The following is a 27,753-nucleotide window of genomic DNA, read 5'->3' as shown; positions in this document are numbered from 1 at the left end:
AGACTGAATTCTCTCTGAAAGAATCCACCCTAAAATCACCACAAAGAAATAGAAGCATTACCTAACTTAAGACTCCTCTCCTTACTGAATAAGCTGGAAATACAAGCACATTTTCTTCCAGCATTCTACCTCAAATGCCATTTTTACAACATTCACCAACCACCATGTACTCCAGTTTTGTATCAGTCACTCATAACATTGTCTCCCTAATGCCAGTTTCTGAAAAACTTTAAGGAACATTTAGTGAATGAACAAATTGTTAACTAGTGTACCACTTCCCAGATGCCCAAGTTATACTTTATTTGAATATTCCTGAGGGCAAGCTGTCTTCTAAAGTACCTTGCCAGGATAGACTTGATAGCTTTTTGTAATCTGAGGCACTAGGTGAGAGGGATCTGTGATACTCCAACTGATGAATAGACTGAACTACAGGTAATGTTATCTAAAACATTTCCTCGAGGAACAAAATTGGGTATCTAAGATTTCTTGCACAAATTTGATTCAGCTATCAAGTAAGTGGCAGGTATCAAATGTCTTGGAATAGATGAAGTTATTTTTATTATTATTTTCAATAGCTGTATTTTCAATTATATTGTTTATATGCATTATGTTATCTATAATCTTCAAAGCAACGAATACAGATAAAAGAAAAGCTGTTAAGGCCCCATATCTAATTAACATTTAAGTGTACAATGAAAGGTGTCTTCAGTTTTTCCTAAACTGAATGTTAACAGTTTTCTTAATCTGCAACAATGGTAACTTGCAAGAATGAGTGTCTTCAGTTAGTGTCAAGTACTAGATGTGATTCAAGTGAAATACAGATCTTAATTTACTCCTGTTTTTGAAACAATCCCTCCTAGGCCAACCTTATGTTAATGTCCTTAAATGGGAATAGTTCAAAATTAATTTTATTCATGTTCAATTGTTTTTAGTGACTGAGCCAAGCTAAAACAGCTGATAACAGTCAATTAGGTGATAATCATGGAAAACAGTGCCTTGGCCCCAGTGGGAATTAGTGCTAAAATTTCAGGCAAGCCACAGACTAGATTCTGGGTACCCAAATTCCAAAAGAACAATGATCTAATTCCAGGAGACAGTACATGTGGATGGAGAATGAGCAAAATGGCAAGAAAGCTTTTTCTTTCCCAGTGGAAAGGCCTGTTCTTTTATGGTATTTTCATCAGATCCTAATGTGCTCATTATCAATGATTATTACTGGGGAGCAGGACTATAGGGGACTTTTACTTTTCATTTACTCTGTTCTGCTTGGGTTTTTTTGCCACATGCAAGAGTTATTTTACAAATGGCAAAAGTGTTCAGCATCTCCAAATTGCCCAACATTGTAGCAAAAGAAGACATAGTTCTTTCAGAGAACGATATCCATCCATGCCACCAAACATATAGGAACTACTGAAAATCTCCCCGGTAGTTTATTTTTCTAAGAGGATACTCTGCTGGTCTTCGTCCAGAATTACTGAGACTATATGTATGCAATCCAATGCTAGTGCTTGGGAGATGAAAGAGAAGAGATAGGTAAACAAACTACTATGTACCATGACAAGCACAGGACATACATTTTTCTAATACTTGGAAAAGTTACTGTTATCCCATTTGCAGATGGGAAACCTAATGCTCAGCAAAGGAAAGCAACTTGTGCCAGAGTTAGAATTCAAATCTGGGTCTGTTGGACTCCCTAGCCATACTTTTTCCACTATCATTTTTTCTAGAAAAAGGTCAAGACCAGAGGACAATGATAGTGAATGGTTTAGAGAAATTATAAAGATCACCTATTGCTTATTTCTTGTTTGTCTATGACAGCATTACAGTTTGTGCTACTTCCATTAAAGATTACAAACATATCTGCAGTTAACATTTGCTTAGCTATCCTAAAACAAGAGTGCCAGTATTATGGTTCAACATGTCTATCTTCATACAGGGTACTCACTAAACCACCTCAAAACGTGGAAGAAACCAGCACTCAGTTTCCTGTTTTTATCAAATATGCTCCTCGCCTTCTATACTGGTTTAGTTCATCAACGAGGTACTCTTGATGTCATGACTCATATTCAAGAACTCTGTTACAATAATCCCAATATATCTTCAGCCTCAGTGTTTATAATGATGCCTTGCCACTCTACTCCTTATTATAGGTAATACAAATTGTTCCACTATATGCTATTAAGAAAATGAAACTACTTAAATTCCTCAGATTCCTGAGTTTAAATTAACTGACCACTGATCAAGTGATCTCTTTTCATATCAGTTGTCTCACCTATAAAAATTAGTTAATTCAGTTAGATGATATCCTAATGCTTGAATTAAGTGTTTTCTGAGAAATATAACACTAAAATTGCCTTAATTTTGCAGGACAGTTTAAAAGATATCCATTTGGTCCTATGCTTCTGTTCTAAGCTGCATTCATTACCAAATGCCCAATAATGGTACAAGAGTAAACTGCTTTCTTTTAAAAAGTTATACACCTACTTAACCTGGCTTTAAACAATCTGAAGTTAATCTTCCATGTGCATAGTCAACTAAATATCAAAGCTGATATCATTTTAAGGTAACTTAACACTTTTGCAATACTCTGCTTAACTGAATCATCAATGCCGGATCATTGATACACAATTTGGAAAGTTGGGATTGGCTAGCAAAAGCCACCAGTTTGATTTAAGACCCCAAGTATCCCTTCAACTTGAGGCTCACCTACTATATAAAAAAGACCAGAGCTGAGAGTGGGACATTCACTATCTCTCCATGCTCATGATAGCAGTAATGCTGCAGACAACAGGAATTGTAAAGGCACCAAGATGCTTTTCATACATGGTTGTAGCAGTTGATGTCTTAGGCTTTGAATAGTTCACCAAGTTCTTATCTTACATTTTTCAAACTGCACAATGGAGCAAAAAATGTCTAATGCCTACTTTGGAGTAGAAGGCTGGCAACTTTTTCTCAGGTGTTTCTATTTTCTCCCTGAAGCAAGATTTTCATCTCCTAAATTATAAAAGTCCATGAAGTGTTAGGTCTTGTGTAAATTTACTTGTATGCATTTCATAGATAACAAAAACCTCTATCACATAGTTATTTTTCCTGAGGCTAAGTTATAAACATGGCTTTTGCATACTGCAAGCAACTGGCTTAAGTTGTCCTAATTCATCAATCCATCTTTTTTACATGCACTCTAGTCTTTCTATGCCACAATAAAACCATTACTTATTTGGATTTTAATCAGTGAACATATGTTGCTCGGTTACTAAAGCTTATTTAAATAAATCTAAAACAAACAAAAAACAAAAACCACACAGGAAAAAACTTATTTAAAGGATGTGATCCATCCCCTTTCAGAGCAGAAAGGGAAGAAAGCGAGAATCCTTTGTGGTTCATGAAATTTTCTACCTTGCCAATTAAGCCTATGGGGAATTACTCTTATTAACAAGTAACCTACCTGGTCCCAAAGGCCCCTTCCATTCTTGCAAGAGCAGACTGTTACAGAAGATGGAGTCTCCCACACTACTTACTATCCCACCTTGAAGTGACGTTTCATGCTTTAGTTTGGACTTGAAGCTTATGCTGCTGCGGCAACAAGCAACATGGTGTAAGAATCATATTGTCCATCTCTGAGAAAACTACATTAAAGGCTTGCTTCTTCACCTCAAATGGAACCCATTTAAGATTCAGATTTCACATTTTCTTATGTGAACATGATGGATTTTAAGAGTACTTTGAAAAAAAAAATTTTTATTACTTCTTGTAACTTTTAACTTTCTCTTCACAGCCATGTCCACTACCCACTTCCAATGAGATTTCTCCAATGTCCCCCAGACCTGACTGGAAAAAGTCAGTATCTTGATGAAGCAGATATATTTTATCTAAATCCCTTAAACTGGCTTTATAGAGAGTTTCACAATGATTCAACACTGCCTACTCACTTGATCATCTTCAGCATTTTAGAGGAGGTAAGGAAACATGAAAAAAGGGAAAACTTACTATTTATATTTCGCCTCAAGTTTAGCACTCAAGTAAATAGACAACATAACTTTTTTAAGGTCCCTTCCAATACCCATATATTTTTTTTAAATGTTTTACTTATTTTTAAGAGAGCATGAGCAGAGGAGGGGCAAACAGAGGGGGACAAAGGATGTGAAGTGGGCTTTGCACTGACAGCAGCAAGCTGATGAGGGGCTCAAACTCAAACCGTGAGATCATGACACTCAATCAACCGAGCCATGCAGGCACCCCACCATCCCCCATATTTTGTAATTCGTCTTTTCCCTGGTCAAAATCCGTCCCAGTTCTATAACTATCAAGATACATATGTTACTTAACAAGTTAATTCTTTTATTGAGGAACTATATTGTTTTATTAAGAAAAAAGTGGTAGAGACGCAAATGAGGTCATTCTAAAATTCTTGAAACAGTGCTCAGCAAAATGTAGCCTTTATTTACTTAAACGTTTATTTACTTCTAGGAAATAAGTGCTTTCCTAATTTCAAGCAGCTACGAGAGAACTGCTGTGTTCTTCCACACTCACTTGCCAGAAGGTCGAACTGGAAGTCACATATATGTCTATGAACGGAAATTAAAAAGGAAACTCAACAGAAGCTGAAATTCTCAACTGTGTTTAAATCTTTTCTAGAGAAACAGACATTGCTGGGTAGAAATATTCAGATGCTGCATAAACACTCCTGTAAATACTGGGTAAAATTTATGAACTAGCAAAACACCACTGAACTGATTTACCAAATAACACTACTGAGGAAATGTATGAAAAATATCACAAAGTATAAAATCATATATTAATACAAATGCCAGATTTTAAATAAAGACCTTTAGTTTTCCTCATGGTGTAGTTTTATTGTTTCTTCCACAATATTCAGATGTGCAAGAAATTTCACAAAAGAACAAGTCAGCAAGCTCATAAGGCAGCAAATTCTTCACAAGTCAACGGGCTCTTGAACCCACAAAAAGACAAGAAGCAAGTGTAAGATTATAAAGTGTTAAAGATGAAATTCCATCACAAGGTACTTTTTCAAGCTCTACTGCAAATTTAACACAAATATCAGTGTTAATTACACTTTGTCATAGGATTTGAGCTTGCTTTAAGCTCATACACTGAAAGGAAGACTCATTTCATGCACAAAATCTGTTGCATGCCTGGCTTCCTTGAAACTACAGTTGAACATTTCCAGTGCCAAAAAAATTTCAGCAAAACTAAACTACAGGAAAATGCAAGTTAGTAAGCTTTTGCTTGATGCTTCTGAGTAATAATGTAAAGTCATCAAACTGATACTTAGAAATGATAGAAAGACATTATCTTGATAATTTCATTTTAGTTTCAATACCAAACATTGTAGATACCATCCATGTTTCTGTTACCATTTTCTAATTTAACTTAATCATGACAATCAATATTTAGGGTCAAAAGGTAACTGCCCCAATTCTATTTCAAGATTTGCCATGTGTCTTCCATTAGTGCGACCATATTTATGCCATTTACCTTCCCTTTTATAAGGTTGTGGCTGAGGGTGCTTCTGCTCTTGTTTTCGATGCCTGGAGTTTTCAATATTTACCATACGTTGCTTTTTATCTGGTCGACTGAAAGCAGTAAACACATTTTTCATCTATGTTAGAGTTAAATTTAAACAAGAAACAATTTTAATGTTTTTCTCCATTAATTATCTGAACACTCTGAAAAAGGATGTTAAATTAACCTGAAGTATAATCCTAATACAACCATACCAAAAAGATTCAGTATTATACTTTTATCCTACAGACAGAAAAAATAGACAAACATAACTGTAGTGGCAACAAAGGGGAAATACTCAACAAATAAATAGAAATGTGACAATAAAATAATGAGATGTGTTTCCATTATTTTTCCTCTCCTGCAAAACCAATCCCTCCCCATTGGCTTCACCCCTCAGCAGGAATATGTATACATTTCTTACAAACAAAAGAAAGTCTTTTTTTTTTTTTTTTCCTCTTTACAGCCACAGCTAAGGTTCATAAACAAAGGTCTGTATTTACTGTTTTCCTCAAACTCCATAATCAGGCTTCTTCACTAAAGAATCAGGCTTCTTCACTACCTCACTAAAACAGTCCATAATGCCATTCATGGCCACCCAATTCCCCAACCAAGAAATCCAGTCTCTTTTGTTTAATGTTTAAAGCATTTGACACACGTTTGTATATTCCTTTCACTTGAGATGATCTTTCAATTTTCATGATGCTATTCTGTGGTCTTCTTCTCAGCCTTCATTCTCCACAACCCCTTACGTGTTAGTGTTCTCCAAGAATCTGATAAACACCCCCAGCCTAGACTATCTATATGCACACAGAATTTGGACTAGAGTCATGTATCTAATGGCCAACTAATTTTTTCCATGTGACTGTCAATAGGTACCTCCAAGCCCAATTCTCAATTCCAATTCCCCTTACTCAAAATGCCCTTGCATCCCTTACCTTAGTGATACCACTATCCAACTAGTGATCCAACCCAGAAATCTGGAAGAAATGTTATTTTCTACTTCTCTTTCACAAGAAATAGCACCAATTTTTCTTCTTATATATTATTCAAATCTGTCTCTCTCCCACTCATACTATTAACCTAGTTAATCATCAGCTCATGTCTGTACTTTTTCAAAGACCACCTACCAGCTTCACTCTTTCCAACTAATCCTCCAGGCTATTGCCAATGATCCAAAATGCAATGAAGCAACAAGTCTTTTAGCATAAAATGAAGTCCTTCTGATCTTCACAAAAGATCTGTTATCTTTTCATACCCCAGCACTACCTTGCCTCCTTAAAAGGACATGTCTTCACATCTCCAAATGTGTGCAAATGAAGTTCTCTTTGAATAGAATGTCCTACTCTATCTGCTTGACAAATTCTCATTTCTCCTTCAAAAACCAGTTTAAAGAAGTTCAGTTCAAAGACCACCTCACTCATGAAGCCTCCCAAAACATCTCCAGGTTGAGGCCACCACATACAATATCTCCATTCCTCACTTTATTTCTTATATTTACCTAACTCTCCAAAAGCTTGTGAGCTCCTTGATGGCAAGAGTTTTTCATGTTTCATCAGGGCAGCCTCACACTGTTTTGCTCATTTAGGCACTAGATATTTAATGACTAAAGATACCAGAATCAGTCTCATTATTTTATAGACACATTACATTTATTCAGAAAGATTATATATAACTATCTTAAAGATAAAAAAATAAAGCTAACATTTGAAGATTAGGTGAGTTTCAGGTTACAGAATATAAAGCTAATAAGCAATGAATAGTTTTATTTAGAAATTATGCATATAAGCCACACATATTATAACCTGTAGCTTGCTAAGTTTGCCTCTACCTTTATCAAAGATAATTTTGTACTAACTATTAAGTATCATAATTTAGTTGGTAAGTGGAATTAGATAAGTAAGTGGGTCAATGCAAACTGTTACACACGAGTTCTTCCAATTTCAGAGTGAAATCTGAATTTACTCACCCAAAGTGAGTAAAAAAATAAAAGATTAAAGGAAAATAATTTCACTTAATTACCTTTTCATATAAACTATAATGAAAAGAAACAAGATAGGCTAAAATAGGATCTTTTTTCCTTAACATATTTTTAAGGCAGAAATTAAACCATTTGCTCGAGTCAAAGTGATCATATGAAATTTTCAGTTTATAATAGCTATTAAAATTTTATCTTTCCATTTAATTTATTCTAAATTCTCTAGCAATAAAGTACTTTTACAAATAACACTTTTTTTTCTTTACAAAAAGTACTTTATGGATAGTAACATTCCAAGATGTTAAAATGATAAAAATGCTACCCAATCTATAAATGTTAAAAACTATTATAATAACATGGTGCTATGTAAACCGACCTGGGTCCATATGGAGGGGAAAGAGTGTGACCAAAGAAGTGTCTATATATATATCCATCCAACTTCTCAAACACTCCATCATTATCTACTTGATATTCCTTCATGTCTTTAAGATAATCTTTAACATCATTAACAAAGTCTGTGAAGAGCTTCTGATCATGTATAAAGACACCATTTAGGAAAAACTTATTGATGAACTGATCAAGTTCTTTCCAGTGATGAAAACTATCCAGTTTTTCTAACAAATACCTTTCAATTAACTGTCTAAATTCATCTATCCTTACAGGATTCAACACTTTCATATTAAAAAGGTTAACGGATTCCTGTTGAGCACATTCAAATACACCAGAACAAGACTTTCTGAAAGAATCAAAATTTGCACTACAGTCATGCTCAGAACTGCATTTCTGTGATTTTGTATTTTTTCTAAATTCTTCAAAGTGAATTGGCTTTTCTTTCCTTCCCTCTCTTTGCATAGTAGGGCCTCTATTATTCTGGTTTTGTGTACGTGACTTATACTGTGGGTGTAAATATTCACTAAAGACTGTCGGTTTTTTAGCTGCTTCTTCTTTTGTTGCACCAAATCTTTTATTGCCCTTTTCATCAAAGATATTCTTGGTGGTATCTTTGAAATGCCTGAAAGTGGATTTAACTGAATCTGAAAACTTTTTCAGGTTTTCTTTCACAGCTTCTTTAGCTTGTTTAATTTTTTCTTTATGATGTCTCACAAACTCCTTGGTAGAATTCTTCATGGCATCAAATGTTTCCTTAACTGAACCCAAAAATGTTTCCTTTGACTTATTTTTAGCCCTGTGGTTTCCTCTGCTCCCTTTCTTTTTTCCATCAGTTTCTTGTTTTACATTTTGATCTTTTGCCTCAATATACAGCCTTTCCCACAAATCAGAACGCTGCTGTTCAAAGTTTAGCTTCTGCTCCAGCTCAGTGAGTCTTTCCCGTAAGATTTCTATTTCCTTTTTTTCAGTCAATACGTTCGGAGAGTCTGGGTTGCCATATGATTCACTAGAGCTTAACTGCTGGAGTTCCACCTTTAAAGCCATGGTTATCAGTCGTTCTCTCTCCAGTTCCTTCCTTAGCATCTTTGCTTCTGCCAAAAGAGTCTCCCTTTGATTAAGGAAGCTGTGTGTCTTCAGCTTTTCTTCTTCCAGATGCTGCTTAAGTTTCTGATTTTCTGTAACTAATTCAGTACCTGTCCCTTTATCTTCCAATAGCCTAATCTGTTCTCTTAGTTTCCTTAACTCTTCCTGTAATGAAGATAAGGCTTCTTCTTCCTTCTCCAGAGATATTCTTAAATACTGATTTTCTGTATCAAGGTTCTTTTTCTGAGTTTCAAAGGCCATCTTCTCTTCTTCAGTAAGGGCCCAACATCTTGCAAGGTTTTCCTTCAATGACTAAATTTTTTTGAAAGAGAAGAAAGAAAAATGTCAAATGCCTTATTTAAAAGCTCAATTTAAATCTGTAAGATGAAATCATATATAACCAATACTCATAAATTTTTAGTATCTATTTTTTTTAAGATTTTATTTTTAAGTAATCTCCACACCCAATGTGGGGCTCAAACTCACAACCAAGATCAAGATCCAAGAACCGAGATCACTCTACCGACTGAGCCAGCCAGGAGCCCCACGTGTCTATTTCTGCAGACTACCCTTTATGCAGTATATGTATTTGTAGTGTATATGTATGTATTTCAAGATGTAAAAATAAGAAGGTTCATATGGAAGAAAATGCACAGCACAGAGCTACATCAAAATAATAACATAGCTGGGGCCTCTGGGTGGTTCAGTATGCAAGTGACCAATCCTTGATCTCAGCTCAGGTCTTGATCTTGGAATCATGAGTTCAAGCTTCACACTGGGCTCCATGCTGGGGTGTAGAGCCTACTTTAAAAAAAATTTTTTTTAATGTTTATTTAGTTTTGAGACAGAGAGAGAGAGAGCATGAATGGGGAAGGGTCAGAGAGAGAGGGAGACACAGAATCTGATGCAGGCTCCAGGCTCCGAGCTGTCAGCAAAGAGCCCGACAGGGGGCTTGAACTCATGGACCATGAGATCATGACCTGAGCCGAAGTCAGAAGCTCAACTGACTGAGCCACCCAGGCGCCCCAGGGGTGTAGAGCCTACTTAAAAAATATATATAAAATGAAATGTTTCATTAAAAATAAATAAACAACAACATTAACAACACAGCATGTTGGAAGAATTTAAAGACTGGAAAAAAATTAGCTATAGCCTAGTATATCCCTAGTAAGATTTCTAAAATAGAACTAGGAGTACTTCTGATTAGTGTTTATTAGTGATTACTATTTCCCATAATCATATTAAAGCCTTAATGGTTTCTAGGTCCACTTACAAGTTAGAAGAAAAGGAGACAGGTCTTCTATCTTTTGACTACAGGACTCTAATCTCTCCTGAGAAGTCTCCTAAAGAGAATTTAGGCAGGACTAGAGGCTTCTCGGACCCTTAAGTGAAGATAATTTTTTATAAAAATAAAATTATAGCTAGAAGTCAGCATCCTTGATAGAGAAAAAAAAAACCATGTTCAATTAGGTTTACAGAGTTCTGCTGCATTTCAAAGTAGCCTTGAATGATCTTTCTTTCAAGATGTTATTAGTAATAAACTTTCACCAAAACAGCAAGAAACTAAACAATATGCTTAAACAAGTTAATTGTTATAGCATTATCTAATCAGTTAGAGTATCTTATGTATAAATCAGCAAATGACACTTAAATTTTACTTAACTTACCACAGACATTATGGTTATTCATTTGAATCAGACAAAAAAAAAAAAATCTGATATACAAGAAACAAAAAAAAAGTCCTTTAAGAGAATGACAGGGGGTATCTGGGTGGCTCAGTCGGTTGGGTGTCTGACTTCGGCTCAGGTCATGATCTCACAGCTTGTGAGTTCAAGCCCCACATTGGGCTCTGTGCTGACAGCTCAGAGCCTGGAGCCTGCTTTGGATTCTGTGTCTCCCTGTCTCTCTCTGCCCCTCCCCTGCTCGCACTCTCTCTCAAAAAAATAAATAAACATTAAAAAATTTTTTTTATAAAGAGAGAGAGAGAGAGAGAGAGAGAGAGAGAGAGAGAGAGAGAGAATGACAATATTGGGGTGCCTGGGTGGCTCAGTCGGTTAAGGGTCCGACTTCAGCTCAGGTCATGATCTCACAGTCCATGGGTTTGAGCCCCGCATCGGACTCTGTGTTGATAGCTCAGAGCCTGGAGCCTGCTTCGAATTCTGTGTCTCCCTTATCTCTCTGTCCCACTCACACTCTGTCACTCTCTGTCTCTCAAAAATGAATAAATGTTTAAAAAAAAATTTTTAATAAAAAAATTAAATAAAGAGAATGACAGTATTTCCACTTGAAAGATAACCATCTGAAATGGATGGTTCACTGTCTTCAAAGAACAAATTAAAATTTAAAATTTCATTATAATCATTTTATCTGCTCTCCAAATGAGAGAGAAAACAAGTTTCATGTATGCAATGGAAGTGGACCACAGGGTAGTACAGAGTAATGTAGCATTATCTTTAAATGCAAAAGCATAAGGGGCCACAGAATGCAGGGTATATTCTGCATTCAGTAAACTCCATAGTCTTGAATTAAGTGCCTGATAAGCAAATCCAGGGGCAGGTCTCCCATGAAGATCTTCAAAGCCACATTTAACAGCTGGAGATAAGAGATCTGCAAGAACTGACTCAGTGAAGATCTATGCAGGGTCAGTCTCCTAAAAGTCAACATCATCCTATGGAACCAGAAACCATGATGGTAAAGAAGAAAATGGCTACTCTTTTTACAACATCCTTTGATCCAGGTAGGAAAAACTACACTATTAACAAATAACTTGAGTAGTCCCTGCCTGAAAGAATTCAGATGTCAAGTGGGATTCTTTTAAGGAAATGTAATGTGACCCTATAAGGGATACACACATCAACTGAAGGAAATTTAAAGGAATGGGAGAAAAAAGCAAGAGTTTACTTTTCTACCCTGAGTTCTGCAAGCCCTATGCCCTTCTTATGGATGAACCAGATAGGAGACCAGCTATCTCGCTGGTCCTCATACCCACACAGGTATTAAAAGAGCTGCTGGATGGTAGGTAAGTTTTAGGTGGGAAGTAGAACATGCTCGCTCTTCCATCCGATCCAACAAGAAACCAAAGAAAAAAAAGGACTGGCTGATTACTTCATTTCCCTTGATGAAGGAAAGATCTTAGAGAGAGGCTACAAACTCCTCTTTCTCACTGATTGGAAATGTTTTGTTCAGTTCTATAAAAATAATGCTAATAATAACAATGTTTTCTATATATATATCAATTAAAAATGTTAATTATAATAATCAGAAATAACATCTTTGGTGTCAGATAAATTCAGCTCTGCCAGTTGCTAGCCTTGGAAAAGTTAGCTTTTTTGAACCTCTTTCCCATCTATGAAATGAAGTTAATACTTGCTTAATTCACAGAGCTGTGGTGAGCAATAAGAGTAATACTGTATGTGAGGTACTCACAGCAGTGACTAGGACACAGTAAGTAATCTACAATTACAATATTATATTTACTCACTAATAATCTTCTTTGTACTTGTATCTGAACAGCACAATAATTATTGGCTAACAAGTCTTTTTTATAAAGTTTGTTAGTAGTACCTACCTTATAATCTATAAAAGATTCTTGTTCCTGTTGACATTGGGAAAGATAATCCTTCATATCATTCAATTCATCTTCATGTATCTTTCTGACTAACTGTTGACGCTTCTGAATCTGAATTGTGCCTGAAAAATGAATAAGTAAAATCTCATGATGTCATTCATCAAATGGTGGTAGATAAATGTTAATATAAATCAGGCCAAGTAGGTTAATGCATTTTTTTTTTTAATTTAGCACACATCCACAGATACTTAAGCAGTTCACTATCCTTTTGATTAAAACAAGCCAGTCTACCATAACAAGGGCACTCAAGTTTGTTGTTTTTGAGAGATGGCTGAGGTATAAAAAAAATGTTGTCTTCAACAGGGAAACAAACAAACCATGAAATCCATTCACAGGATATAATCAATAAGGAAAAATAAGGTCTATTTTTTCTCACTACATTTTGCCTAAATGATGTAACACAGCCCAAAAGGTATAGCAAGGAAAATAATTGGCTGTGATTACCTACCCTTCTCACAGCCAAATCTTTTAAAAATTCTGCATTAGTTAGGTCTGTGCTAGAGTGCCACCATCCCCATCCCAGCAGTGAAAAATCTTAAACCAACTAGGAGTCTCTAAGTTTTCACCCTAAAAACCAAAATGTTAATTTGCCAAGACATGCTGTTCACATGCTGCTACATTCCTCATGCATGAGAGAGAAAAAAACAAAATAAAACACTAAGTCAAAAATAAGGCAAAAAGGGGTGCCTGGGTGGCTCAGTCAGTTAAGCATCCAGCTCCTGATTTCAGCTCAGGTGATGATCTCACGGTTTGTGGGATTGAGCCCCATGTCGGGCTCTGCGCTGACAGCATGGAGCCTGTTGGGATTCTCTCTCCTCTCTCTGCCCCTCCCCAGCTCATGCGTGCAAGTGCGCGCTCTCTCTCTCTCAAAATAAAGTAAACGTTAAAAAAATAAGGCAAAAGGCATTTGGCAACCATGACATTAACATCTACAGTGGAATTCTATTATGTAAAGACATCACAGAATTTGGAATGAAAGATGTAATGATAGTTTACTACTTCTTCCCCTACTGCTAAAAAAAAAAACCAACCTTTGATTTCTTCAATAATCTTGAGAAATAGTAAAGAGAAAACTTTTGCCAAATCATAAACAACTGTTACCAGCTCTGATATTCTTCTGTTAGGGTTCACTTCCTCTCTTTTAATTTTCCAATTTATAAAAGCATGGTAAATTTGTTTCAATATTACTCAAAAGAATTTCAGATTTTTTAAATGTTGAAAATTCATTTGTAGTTCCCAAATAACAGAAAACCTCTTTGTTTTCAAACTGCTGACAGGATGAATTCCTTCACCCCCTTGGAAAATAACCTAAAACTATGTGTTGAGATCTGAATTTGCAGTACTATTACACAGCATGCGTTGGACATCTGTCTTAATGTAGCCTGATTTACCTCCTCTGCTATAGTCCAGCCAGTCTTCTCACTGCTCCCAAACCCAGCAAAGTTTACATTCAGATTATCATGTTCTCCGTTGCTGCAACATTCCACTTTCCTTCTACCTAGCATAAGCATAAGACCAGACCCGGCTCAAATCCTACCACCTCCAGGATGACTCAGGAAGTATAGCCTTTGAGCTATAATTCTTGTCTGTGCCACACAACTTAGTACTTAGTTATATTCTGTTACAATGTCTGAAGAGCAGGGTAGCCTATCAATACTTAAAGCAACTCCATGAGAAAATCGAATCAACTGAACTCCACTGTTGATTTAGAATACGGATAGCCGACATGTATAAAAAGAGTAAGGAAGACAGGTGCTTCAAACATGAAAAATTTTTTTAACTTTTGTAAGCACTTTCAGAACCTAAAGCAGTACCATATTATCTGTAGTACATTGTTTTACTATCCTCACTCCTGCTAGTTTTCCTTTCCTTCTAGGAAAGGTCTGATTCTCCAAGCTCATACAGAGCCAAGCTTGGTGAATGTTCGGAGTGATTCACTTAATGGGATGTTTTGTTACATAGTTAGTAACCAAATGATAGATTATGGAATGCAATGACTAATTTCATGGTGCATGAGAAATTCAAACTGGCTCTGAAATCAACTCAAAAGAGCTCTTAAAGTGTTGAGATAAGTGCCAGAATTAAGAAAAAAACTGTGATGTCCTTTAAATAGTGACCTTGAAAAATTGTCAGAGAATTTTTTATATGTTCACTGAGCTAATCTCATCACGATGGAGACCTATTTCATATTACCCAGGCCTTTCATATTCCAAAAAGATGCTTTTAAAAAGTATAAGAAAATGTTTTATTAAATATAATCATTAAAGTAAAATTTACAAGTAACCAAAATTTTAAACAAAGCAGTAGTTTCTTAATTTTGAAAGCACTCCTTTCTAAGTTATTCTTTCCACTAAATACTTAAAGGTCATGCAACTGGTGGGGTTTTAATGCAATTTGGATTAACATTAAATCACTGTCCAATTTTTTTAGTAAGAAAAAAAAGATTAAGAGAAGACCTTCTCCTTTGTTACCTCCATGTTTACCTGTGGGGAAAGAAATCATGCTCAAAAAAAACATTCATACATTTGTTCCAGCTAGAAAATAACAAAATTAAGCATATATTTCAAGTCAAATCTCATTACAACAAACTTCAAGGGAGGATACAAATTACAGTATCTCAGTACTAAATTCAAGCAGATATCCACCAGGAGTCTAAATGTTAATTTTTTAATATAAAGTTAGACAAGAAGAAACACATTTTATTGACTCTGACTTTAAACAAGTATTGACTGTCTTATTTATTCTAACATTACACTGTGTTGAATAATGTATCTTTTCCAAAAATTAACATATGGTACATTTTGCATTAAGGTACACATTGTTGAAAGGAACTAGCAAAACAGGAATATTCCAAAAGTTGAACTGTGGATCATATCAGCAAAACTCAGAAGTTCATGTAAGGCAAATTGAAATCTGTAAAAGTGACAAGACCTAAAACATTTGCTTCATGTGTTTTTTTTCAAAATTCTAATACAGCAAAGAGTGTGAATGCTCAGTTCTCAGTCTTATCTTTGTAGAAACAATCACATTTACTAAGATTCAACAGTTAGGCTCCCAAATGAAAAATAACACCATATGGAATTCCCTCCTCTTTTCATCCAAAACACTTTTAAGGGCTTTGCATTAAAGATGATCAATATACATAAACACTAACAAGAACAACAATGAGAAAAGTATAATAATAAGTTATAAAAAATAAATTCTCAATTCATATGGATCATGGAAGCAGCAACAAATGTCACAAAATATAATGTCTGCATAAAACCTGAGGGGAAAAATAATGACCACCAATTATTATGACATTTCCAATATAACCATTTCAACTGAGATTTAAATAATCTTCCAAATAAAGCCACAATTAAAGCTAGTTTGTGATTCTAAATTAAAATGATGTCCCTTGTGGTAAGCACTTCAGATTTTTAATCTTTTTCTTTAAAGAAAAAAAAAAAAAAAAACATGGATGCTATATTTCTTAAATAAATACCACCAAACTTCAGTGAAAAACAGCTTTGTGAGATAGGCAGCACTATCCCCATTTTCCAAATGAGAAAACTGAGGCTCAAACAGATGGCAAGCTTTGCAAGGTTATATATTTAATGAGGACACTGAAAACAGATCCCAGAATTCCTCACTCTTAGTAAGGGTCCATACACTAGACCATCAATTTTTATGTAACCAATTTTCAAATACTTACCATAGAAATGTCCAAATCCCATGCTGATTGCAATCACCAGAGCAAGTATAACACATTTATTGAGACCACTGCTGAACTGGCGTTTATGCAACTCCTTAGAGGGTTCGGTTTCTTGTTCGGGGAGTAGCCGTTCTTCAGAGTCAGAACTAGAAACAGTCTTCTTCCTAACACGGCGTCGTCTAAAGGCAGGACTAGGCTGATGACTGGTCTCATCGCTACTTGATTCGTCGTCGCTAGGCTGGGATGAAAATACTATTTTAAAAAGAAAAACGTAAATATTAAAAATTTTAGAATAGATTTTCTAGTAAATATGATTTAGAATAATCAATGCCATCCCTACATGCCCTTTTACATAAGACAGCCAAAAACAAAAACAAAAGAACACAAACACTCAAGTTTTCAAGTTTATCAACATAAAGCCATAAACATCAAAGATTTCAACTGTGATACACAAGAATCAATCATAGTCTGTGCCTTTGAGGGTCTATCTGGTTTTATTTTTCAAACCTCTCTTAAAGTTTATACTGTTAGAACAATCATTCTCATAGTCTATTAAATTTCTTTGCTATTAGAACCATAAACAGATACTGTTTCTGGAAAAAAAAACTGTCAATCTCTTCTTTCAATTTCAAATAGAGGCAATTTAAGCTCAACTGTTGAAGGGACACAGGGAGGTATGCAAACAGTTCCTGTGACTTACAAAGTACAACTACCTAAAGTTTTCTTGGGTGTATCTGAACCCTAGTTTCATTTCCATTCCTTGAGTCCACAATCAAGGTTCAAAGCACTATAGTTTAACACAGGTATCCAGAAGTCAGATGAGCCCTTCCCTTCGACTGCCACTCTTACTAGAAGGTTATTAATTTCACCCTCTAGTAAATATGTCAGCATGAGGAAGTGACACAACAGCTATCTCCGATATTAAGGACTAGTCTGGTGCTGCTCCTTTATGAAAAGAATAGTAAAGAACAACAACAACAACAAAAAAAAGCCACAAGAAATCTCAAGTCCTGGTATATCCACTAAAAAAAATCACCTTTGGTTTTTTCAAATTTATAATTTGTTAACACCGCTCCATCAATCAATAAACTATATGTTAACACAGAAGGTTAGATGGCTTGGTAACAATTTCCACAGGCCAGTTAGAGGAATAAAAAAAAAAAAGCACCAAAAGGATAAATGTGAACCTCAATGTTATACAAAGAGCTCCAAAATAACAAACATTCATGCTTCAAAAAAGTAAAATGGTTCTTCAGAAGACAGGATAACCATGCCACAGGAAAGTTGGTGACTTAGGTTAGGCAATACTTTTTAAAGATGGATCACAGAGGAATTCAGGTAACTTTCACACTGACAACAACAAACACAAAGACAAAAAGAACTACTGAATGAATGAATATTCCTAATATTTAGTGATACAGATGCCACTGAGAGATCTTTTGGTCATGACCCTTATGCCCATCATGTTTATCTGGTTATTCTTGATCACTAGTTTTTCCCAGATGGCGTCGCCTCAGCTGTGAGGTTACATTTCTTGGACAAAGAGAAAGAAAGGAAGACTTAAACAAAGCATTACATAATACAAAGGCATTCAAGATCATGGTTGGAGCATTTAAGTCAGACTCTCTGGCAATATGTATTAAGATGGATAAATGCAAAAACAATTCGTCAAGATTCCTTTCAAATTTCATTTGAAATGTCACAAAATTAAATTTACTTAATTTAATTCTACATTAGCATATCACCATCATTATATATTCTAAGTAAACAAGGCAGCCTAATCTATATTAATAAATTCACCTCCTTATCTAATGCTTCCATCTTTTTTAACCCATACATAGGACAGCTAAAATATTTTGGTTTTAAATTTCTTCCAAAGCTTAATTTGGCCCACAGTCCAAGATGCAGGCAACGCAAAGGCATGCAGTAAGCTCAGCCAGCTTTATTACAAGACCAATTTGAACACCTGTTTAGAGTATCACAGATGACAACAGATATCTTTAAAGCACTAAGTAAATAGTAAATGTGACTAGGCACACTCAGCTCTGGAAAAGCTGATCAGATTTAGTCACACCACCTTGGAAAGCGAGTTGGCTAGGAACATGGTGTTTCAGCTGATCATCCCATCCCCTTATGCATTCAGGAATCTTCCACAGCTTCTCCCACCACCTTTCTTTTGTGAATAAACAGGAAAAAAAGATGTATAAAGCTTTGTTATAAAGACTAAAAAGGAAAAAGAGAATTGAAAATACTTATTTTAATTACCACTTAACATCGTTATTTGTGCTCCATCAAAATTTTACAATCATGCCTTTTAAAAAAAACATATGCAATACAAACTTTTCTACAGCTACCAACTTTGCTTTCTTGGGGGAGAATCCTCTGGCGACAGTGGACAGTATTCTCAAATAAACAAAAAGTATATTGTCCCAAGAATCTAATTTAGAAGAAAAAACCTGAAGATGAAATCCTACAGACATGGAGAAGGGAAAGGAAAATCAAAATAACCAGGTAATAGGTAGTCAGGAATTAAACCAAGAAAAATAGGAGATAAGAGAGAGAAAACAAGACTCTTAGCAATGGATTTCTATATAGTATTTTCAACGTAATCCAAAATGTCCTTTGTTCTTATTACTTTGTAATACTTTATTGAAATAACTTACTCCTTTCGGAGAGATAGCAATGGATAAAAATACTCCTAATAAAATATTTCTCTTAACTGAAACTGTAAAATCCCCAAGAAGTCCAAGTTCAGAATGGAGATAAAAACTAGAATAATGTGCTTTGAAGTGTCCAAGTTCCTGAGAAAAACTGTTTATAGCATCAATTTCTTAAATGTCTGATTGAACTCTTCTGCTACTCCTGCTTCAATGTGACTACTTTTTCTGGCCCATGAATATTCTCAGATTAAACCAGCATCTATAGTTTTCCAAAAAAAGGAAGGATGGAAAGAAAGAAGACTACTTGAATACAGCATGAATCCTGGATTTAAACAAAATAAAATCTGATGAACAAAAAGTAAAATCATTTCATTAGTCCTTGTAATAAATGTACTACGTATACATTCTGGCAAAGGCTGACCACCACTAAGAATGCCAGATGAGTATTTAAATATTTGAATGAAAAGCTCTTGTATACTAACTGAAAATAACTGACCATTAAACGAGATAGCTAAAAATCTCTACTTGACATTTTTTTAGCTTAAAGTGGAATAAGAGAAATTCCATTTGTCTGATTCTGGCAAATGTTAAGTATTAAAGAATGGTAAATTCTAAGAAAATAATCCAAAATAGACACGTCCCTATTTTTCCATCAAATTAGGACACTTTGGAATCCCTTAGCAGTGCACCACCAACTTGTCTTTCCCACAATTCATCCTTGAGCTACTGCTCAAGTTACTGGTTAATAAGTGTGAGTTAATGCCAGGTCTGTTTATCTTCCAGTAACTTTGTGTCTACATATTTATGTCCATGTGAAAAGACGTTATTATATACGTCCCTCCAAATGAGCCAAAGAAATATAGAAAGGAATTAGCTCAGTAACTCACATTTTAACTTCCAAATCATTATCTGAACAGTAGGCATGAACTGCATTAATAATAGGACTTAAAATAGGCACCTTTCATAACTCAATCTAAAATGAAAGATACAAAGGTCAGAGGCTTTGGGATGCTGCTGTGCTGCCAGCTCTTTGAACCCTGTTTAGCACATAGTAGCATCCAATAAATGTTTGTTAAATGATTAATAACTGAAAGGATCTAAAAGACTTCAATTAATAAGCTTATTTCTAGAATATAAAATTTGTACCACTGTAAGTAGAAACCTTAACTTTCTCCTGTTTTTAGTTACAATGGCACAATCTCCCACCCTTAAAGATCTAAAAAATATATCAAATGCATTTGAGTGTTTCAGACAGTAACAAATCTCCTTGAAGATATTTTTTTCATCTTTCACTTAATAAAAGATGTTGTTATTTATTGTTATAGCAATTGTACTCTAAGCCCTACAATGTAAGAAAACACCAGATTTAATAGTAGGTTTTACAAAAAAAAATCTCAAATATATTAAAAACTTGACCATTATATATATAAAAGGTGGTCACAGGAGAACTTAAGTCTGTCATCAGTGTATTCTTTATGCAGTTCTTACCAGTTTCTGGCTGACAGAATGTATACTGGCTGCTAGAAGAAGAGCCCATGTTAAAGTCTTCTGGACTCTGTGCTTCTTCAACAATTATAGCCTCCTGATTTCCCATTTCTTCTAACTTAGGTGGCTCAAGGGTAACAATATCAGAATCATCACTGACAGTTCCAAAATAGACATGGTCTTCCGACGACTTTTCTTCTCTCTGAGGAATAATTTTAAAAACAGTAAATTTAACAATTATTTAAGAGCCTTATGTTTTCTATGCAGTTCAAAGTGTACAACAGTACTTAAGTGTTATGGTAATTTAGGCTTAAAATAAAAGATATGAGTCCTGCCCAAAAGACAAAGATTACTCAGGAGTAGACTCATCTTTCAGATTGAAAACACCATCAACCCCCTTGACAATTATCTCTGTCAGAATTAGATCAAACTGCTGCCTAATTTTCATTGGCTACAGAAACTAAAAAGCTCACCTTTAAAACACAAGGACCATGGAAAAGAGGATTCATTTCTCACCAGTTCCATGGGTTTATTCGAGCATAATTCTATAGTCAGGAAGCCCATAAAAGACTGATTACAAATTTCTCTGGTTGCATATGTAATAAATTTCAATAGCTATGCTATGTAAAAATCATATAAACTAGTTTTATCTAGAAGTCAAGTAAAACACCAAAAAACAAGATTTTGTTTGTTCTCAAATTTAAAAACGAATCTTCATTTTTAGAGATCAGTCCTAATAACTTAATTTTTCAGTATAATTCAAGAATGTAATCTACTTCCAAGTAAAATTATATTGGAAAGTAAATGAACAGATCTTTCACACATTTTCAAGAAATTACTTTTGTAAATTAAAAGGCATTTCACTTAAGAGTTGAAACAGAAGCTAATGCTAATCATAAAAGTGACCAATCTGTGGAATCTCAAAATTTTTAATAAATGTTGCATAATTCAAAGAGATATAAAAGTATAACTAGAAAGGGAAACCTTAATTATTCCTTAATATTCCCTAAGGAATATTGCTTACCATATATCCACAGAGTAAAACACATGTTTACCTCAAGTGCCGACTTCGTTTCCTCCAAAGCTGGATAAGCAGTTTCTCCCATTAACACTGTGCCATTTTGGCTACTCTCTGATATAAAGCAAAGATCAATTCAATCAATTATACTTAACTGACTTTTTATAGGCCACATATATTATAATCTGAGTACATAAAATCTACTCCTAATTTTGTAAGTGGATTTAATGAAATGTCATATACAACCATACCATCACTCTACTGTTGCTAAAAAGATCTCTGTATTTCAAATATAATTATTTGAAATTGTCAGAGGATAATTTTAGATACCGAACTGAACTCATTTAAATTCTACTAAAAAAAACAATACAATCTCTAAGTAAACAACATAATCTCTACTGTACAATACCAAAGTACTAAATTTAAGGTGTTTGTAAAAATCTGTGAATATGGGAAAACATTTTTCAGACATCTGATGGTACATTTCCTGAACTCTTAGTTTATTCAGAATTCCTAAAAGTAGCACTATTCTAATGACTGTCAATACCCGGTAACTCAACAAACAAAACTACAGCTTCAAATTATGAGTTCTTTGCCATGAAAAGGACTATAAAAAATAAGGATTCAAAAGAACACAGAAAAACAAAATGTCACTACAGGAGATATATTTTATAAGAAACTCCTCAAAGAAAAAAATGTACAAAAAAACCCCTAGAGTTCATACAATTCTATTTTTCATACAAAAGCCTATAAAATTTTCATAGAAGTTAAAAATATTAAAATAATACATGATAAACATAAATTTTATGCACAGCCAAGAACATATACCAAACGTTATATGCATTTGCATATTTTATTACACTAATTTAAGAAGATTATTATTAATTTTATCAATTTTTATGTATAGCAGTTACCTCCAGATAAAAAGAATTAAGGGTGACTTAAAATTTGTTTTGTTCATCATTTTTTTCTGTCATTAATGTGTGTATTTCTCATAGAATTTAGTCCCTCCAAAAAAAACAGAGGAGGAAAAAAAAGAAAAACTTTGTCATCTGTATGTTACATAGCCCCTAATAGAGTATTAATCTGAAATTAAGTCTTTCAGCAAAGGTGGACTTGGGTCCAAGAACTCCCAAGGAAGTCTGGAAATACTTTTATATATGTGAGTATGTGTATTTCTTGGGAGAAAAATCTGACCTATCAAAGATGAGGATCACTGTTCAAATGAGAATAATCAATACACAGGCTGAAAACAAGATTAACAGGTATAATCCATCATTACTTCTAGACATGACGTATCCACTTTATTCTCCTGAGGAGAATATGTTCTGTTTACATTTTAATGCAATTTTTTAAAACCGTTTAAGAAGTCATTTAAAAATGAAGAGTAAAGCAGTTAAATGCCTTTTTTACCACTTCTAACCAAAAGTAATTTGAAGTGTGATGCTAACTAGAAAAGAGTTTAGTAAATCTCTTGTATTTTGTATATCACTAGTCTTAAAATTAGTAGTGTTTAGTTACTGGTTACACTTGCATTATCAAAGAGTTTATACAGAGGCTGAAATAGATACTATAGCTGCAAATAAACCACTGGTTGGTGTCACTACCCAATCCACACGAAAATTTTAGTCATTTAGTGACCGGATCTGATTAGCCAGAAAGGCTGCCTGACTAGAAAGAATGCAAGATTCACACTATTGTTCACACATCCTATTTAAAAAAAATAAAATCAGATTCCTTTTAACATCTTACCTCCTTGCTCTGATTGTAATACTTGTAGCTCCTCTTGCTCTAAAGATGTGCATTCTGGAGCGAGCTCACAGCTGTCACTGGCTGTGCCATGTTCAGAATTCACCATCTCTATATCAGACCCCTAGGGATAAAATGATCATCAGTTATATGTCTATCAAATCCAGCTCAAAGCTGGGTTTCACTACATGTAGATGCTTCCATTGTTAAAAGTCCTGGATGCTGCCATACTTCAAAGGGAACAGTATCTAATCTGACTACCTTTTATTCAATTTAGTCCATAATGGCCTATGTCAGGGAAACAGCAGAATGGAATCACAGGGTTAGATTCTAAGAGAAGTCAGCCAAAAGTCAAATGCTGCACTCTATTTTATAAGCCCAAGCAATTAATTTGATCACAGAGGGTAGGTTTTTAAGCTTTGCTATTTCTATTAATTTACTTCTACTCAACATTTACAAAGGTACTATGCAAGGCACTTTGCCATGTGTTATGAGGTATAAAAACCTCAATTCCAAAATTCAAATTTGCAACCTATTCAGAGAAATTTCCACATGCAAATAACTATTTACTATGGCAATGCAGAACTAAAAGTCTAAAGGCAAGGATTAAAATGTATCTATAGAATTGATGGGAGTAAATTTTCACTATAAAATTTTAGATTATTCTTTATTCTTCCAAGGTTGTCCTCCCTACTTTGATGTCAACTACCTTCTCTTTAAGAAAATAGTGGATCTTACAGTTTTTTCTCATATCTTAATTAGTAAAATAAAGTTAACCACTAAGTTGATTCTACCTATCCTCATGCCCCTCTCCCAATTTTTTCTGTGATTTACTGATCCATGAAACTGAAAGGTCTAAGTTCTCCTAATATACATAACTCAAAACAGCAAAAATTAAAAGAATTCATTAAAGGAGTAGGTTTTGAGTTTAGTCCTAAGGAGAATTCTGAATGTTAAGACTCTGGGAATGCCTAAAGTGGTAGGGAAATGACAGAAACAGGGTAGGGCTGAATTGGGGACTGCAAGGGACACAGGTTCTGGCCTAAAACAGAATGGTAGCAATGGAAAAGTAAAGTAAACACATGTAAGAGACATTAGCAAGAAAGAGTAGAACTGGATAACTAGATACAGAGGGAAGAGGGATGAAAATACGAATCTGATCTACTCTGTGACAAGATTATCTTCAACAGAAGCACCCTAATGACACCCTTGGCTAAGTGCATGAGAGGCTTCCTGCCTTGCTTCACAATGCAGAATCCTAAGTAAGACTCCCACAGCTTCCTTGTTCCTATAATGTTAATTATCCTTGAAGGAAAAGTTACTGCTATGGGAGCTGATCTAAGCTTTGTATAAAACAGGTTAAAAATAGAAAAGTCACTTATTTAAAAAAGAAACCACCCCAATCTCAATTGGTACAGCTGCTATTAAATTTTCCAACTATACTACAGAAAAAAAAAAAAAAATCCTTCTTTGGTTAATAGTGATTTTTAGAAGACAGGAGTAACCAACTGTCTAAGCCTTAAATTATCAAAGTAATTATAAAAAATACCATTTAAAACTTTTATTAGTCAAGGAAAACAAGTCAAGCCTTAAGAGATCCTAAAAACAAATAGGAAAACTGTAGACAAATCCTTTAAAACTTTAAATATAGATGACTTTTAACTTATTGCTTCTATTTATCAGTATTTTATGATTTTTCTACAATGAACATATATTACCAATGTGGAAAAGAAATTAATGCTTATTATATACTAGTCACATAACATCATACTTCTGTAAGAATATTCATTTTTTTAAAGAGTTCTGGCCATAGCCTTGTTTCTGTCAAGTTCTGCTAATAACATAACATAACATAGCATACCAAAAGTAGAACATATGTTCTCCATGCTCCTTTCTGGTGTGTTTAAATGCAGCCAACATTTCCTAGTTATAAAATTTGGCCAAATTACTTAACCTCTCTAATATCTAGTTTTCTCAACTATGAAATGAGAATGAAAACAATCTATACCACAGATGGTTGTTTACAATTCTATGAGAATGTAGGTAAGGTGCAGGCCCTACACAATAATAAACCTTCAATAAATATTTGCCTAATGTCTCAAAGCTGAGGAAAGCAATGTACTATAATGCAAAAGATACTGCTCGTTAAGAGTTTTCAGTAGTGAAGTTTAATATGGGTGCAAAAGTGTCCAAGCTATGGACAATGGAACCTTAGGCTTCAACGTAAAAAAATAATGGCCTTCAAAAAGCCCAGCTTACACCACTAACACTGTAATATTACAAATTGCCTTATTTGTATTAAATAGCATTAAAAGTATTAATAGCATATTAAATATTAAGGTATTCAATAGCATACCTCATGTATTGAAGTATTAAATAGCATACCTCATGATTGATGACAGTCCAACCACAAGATGAATCACTGTCACTGGAATTTTCAGACATTTTTCAGGTCTACAAATATAAAAATATATTGACATGTGGGGTATATTTTTAAAAATTCTATAGGAAGCACTACATGTGATCTAGTATGAAAAGTGGCTTGCTGCCTTCCAGGTGAAACTGAGACAACCCACCCACAGAATTATCATACAGGGCATATAATTGCCTATTTCTATGAACAAATACAACCAAACTTTTAAGACAAGAGAACCTCCTCAGTTAGAATATATGGACAGTCATATTGTTGGAATAAAGAAATAAAGTCTGAAAGAAAATGGAGGATTTGGCCAGGCAGAACTGAAGGGAAAGGAGAAGCCAATTTGACTCTGTGAGTAAATCAAGGGTTGAGAGACCAAATAGCGGAAGAGCTCCCAGGCCAAGCAAAATGAAGTCTATTGTGTTGGCAACATGAAGCAATTTAGATTTTTCAAGCAGGGAAAGAATACGATCAAACAGTTTTTATGAAAATAACTACGTCAGCAATACTCCACCTGAATTAAAATAAAGTGGGGAGAGGGGGGGAGACCAGAAATGGGTTAGAAACTTGAGGTCATTGATAATAACCCAGACTCAAGTCCTAAAGCAGTATATATATTGGTCACTCTACCTGGTTTGTTCTCCCCTTTCTATCTGAAACTCCTATTTAAACTTCAAAACCAAGCTAATCAAATGATATCTTACTGACTTCGTTCAACATATTTAAGTCCTATAAGTGCTCCTATTATTGTACATACACTGAGAACACATTAAATTCAAGTTGAATTAGCGTTTCTAACAGAACGCTAATGCAGATAGTTCAATATGAAAACAGTGCTCATTTACAAACAGGCCAAAAAATATTGGTCTGAATCTTCTATTAGTGATTCTGGAAAAATTAACATTTTAAAATGAGAAAATACAAAGAGGTACTTGGCCACTAATAATATAAAAATTAGCATGTATTCAGACAAATTACTCAAAACCTAAAATGAGATACAAAGACTGTGTGACTGTGTGACTTATACTGTCATGCTAGAGCATTTTCTAGTAAGTCACCTGATTATCTGATTTCCTACTTACAACTGATTAGGGCCCAGGCAGTTTATAACTCCATAAATGTAAAGGTAAACTATTCCAGTAGAGAAGATTACCCCAAAGGCTACAGCACTCCATATTAAGCTATTATACAATTCCCAATTCCTCATTGAACCAGTTTTTATGAGTTAAAAAAAAAAAAAAAAACTTTGATACATTACTATTTGTACTTGAATTCTTTTATAACAATTTGAAAATTATGAGCTGACATATGAGACTACACAAAAACTGAGCAATTAACTTCACAGGAGGAAAGAGGAATGGTCAAAGAAGTCTTTATGAGGTTACAATGTTTTTTAGACATGGGAGACAGCAAGTTTTTTTAACTGAATTAGTTGCCAAAATTTAAAAGTTGAGAGATTTCACAAAAAAATAAAGTTGTTTCCCCTTTAGAGATGACACCGGATGTCCCAAAAGAACAGAAAAAGCATTACAGAGCAAAAACAAAGGCAGAAAAAACTAAATATGAAAGTTCTAAGCAAGGCAATTAATCTAGCATGAGTGGAATGTTAAAAGAAATCAGGTATGAATCTTAAAAGTGCATATATTAAGATGAGGTGGCAAGCAATTAAAGAGCCCTAGACCTGGGAGATGCAAGCCATCAGAGCAATACTCCCTGGAGAAGATGAGTATACATTTAACCAGGATTCATGAATAGGAGGGAACAAAGAAGGGACAGGGTTAGGAAAGATTTGAAAAGACATCAAAGATTTTTGTTTTAAAGGATTTAATAACCAAATACAGAAGGGAGAGAGTGTTGGTAGGATAACTCCCAGGTTTCTGGTTTAAGTGACTGGGTAGCTGGAAAAACCATGGAACAAGAAGTAGGATAAAGAAAACTACCTGAAGCCTAAACATTCTTCCTTCCTGTGAAAGCTTCTAACCTCCTTTATAACCCACATTCTCAATACTGCTTCATCTCACCTCTGAGACTTACCAGTGCTTTCTTAATAATCTTCCAAAACTTGTGGGTTGGTTACCAAACCCAGAGATATTTAGTGTGTACATATCTCCTACTTTTCTCTAGGT

The 27,753-nt window shown here is 34.6% G+C and overlaps 2 protein-coding genes across 7 annotated transcripts in view; one reads left to right on the top strand and one right to left on the bottom strand.

Annotated features, from left to right (window-relative positions):
- PIGB (phosphatidylinositol glycan anchor biosynthesis class B) overlaps nucleotides 1-4,605 on the top strand; it is a 39,954-nt gene extending 35,349 nt beyond the window's left edge. The window contains exons 10-12 of one of the 2 annotated variants that reach the window (XM_042941958.1): nucleotides 1,937-2,150; nucleotides 3,776-3,956; nucleotides 4,468-4,605. In XM_042941958.1, coding sequence (XP_042797892.1) covers nucleotides 1,937-2,150; nucleotides 3,776-3,956; nucleotides 4,468-4,605 — 533 coding nt within the window. The remainder of the gene's footprint in view (nucleotides 1-1,936; nucleotides 2,151-3,775; nucleotides 3,957-4,467) is intronic. The other variant, XM_042941960.1, reaches the window with a different exon arrangement.
- The window catches only part of CCPG1 (cell cycle progression 1), a 42,085-nt gene continuing 18,653 nt past the window's right edge, over nucleotides 4,322-27,753 (bottom strand). For 2 of the 5 annotated variants that reach the window (XM_042941954.1, XM_042941955.1), the window contains exons 2-10: nucleotides 25,594-25,662; nucleotides 23,212-23,332; nucleotides 21,497-21,573; nucleotides 20,445-20,643; nucleotides 18,374-18,469; nucleotides 16,297-16,548; nucleotides 12,543-12,664; nucleotides 7,878-9,286; nucleotides 4,322-5,594 (exon numbers count right to left, since the gene is read on the bottom strand). In XM_042941954.1, the coding sequence (XP_042797888.1) occupies nucleotides 5,405-5,594; nucleotides 7,878-9,286; nucleotides 12,543-12,664; nucleotides 16,297-16,548; nucleotides 18,374-18,469; nucleotides 20,445-20,643; nucleotides 21,497-21,573; nucleotides 23,212-23,332; nucleotides 25,594-25,653 (2,526 nt within the window). In that variant the 5' untranslated portion in view covers nucleotides 25,654-25,662 and the 3' untranslated portion in view covers nucleotides 4,322-5,404. The remainder of the gene's footprint in view (nucleotides 5,595-7,877; nucleotides 9,287-12,542; nucleotides 12,665-16,296; nucleotides 16,549-18,373; nucleotides 18,470-20,444; nucleotides 20,644-21,496; nucleotides 21,574-23,211; nucleotides 23,333-25,593; nucleotides 25,663-27,753) is intronic. The other 3 variants (XM_042941956.1, XR_006203571.1, XM_042941957.1) reach the window with 3 other exon arrangements.

The sequence above is a fragment of the Panthera leo genome, chromosome B3 (assembly GCF_018350215.1).
Source record: "Panthera leo isolate Ple1 chromosome B3, P.leo_Ple1_pat1.1, whole genome shotgun sequence".
Lineage (NCBI taxonomy): Eukaryota > Metazoa > Chordata > Mammalia > Carnivora > Felidae > Panthera > Panthera leo.
This window is presented reverse-complemented; position numbering and strand designations above follow the sequence as displayed.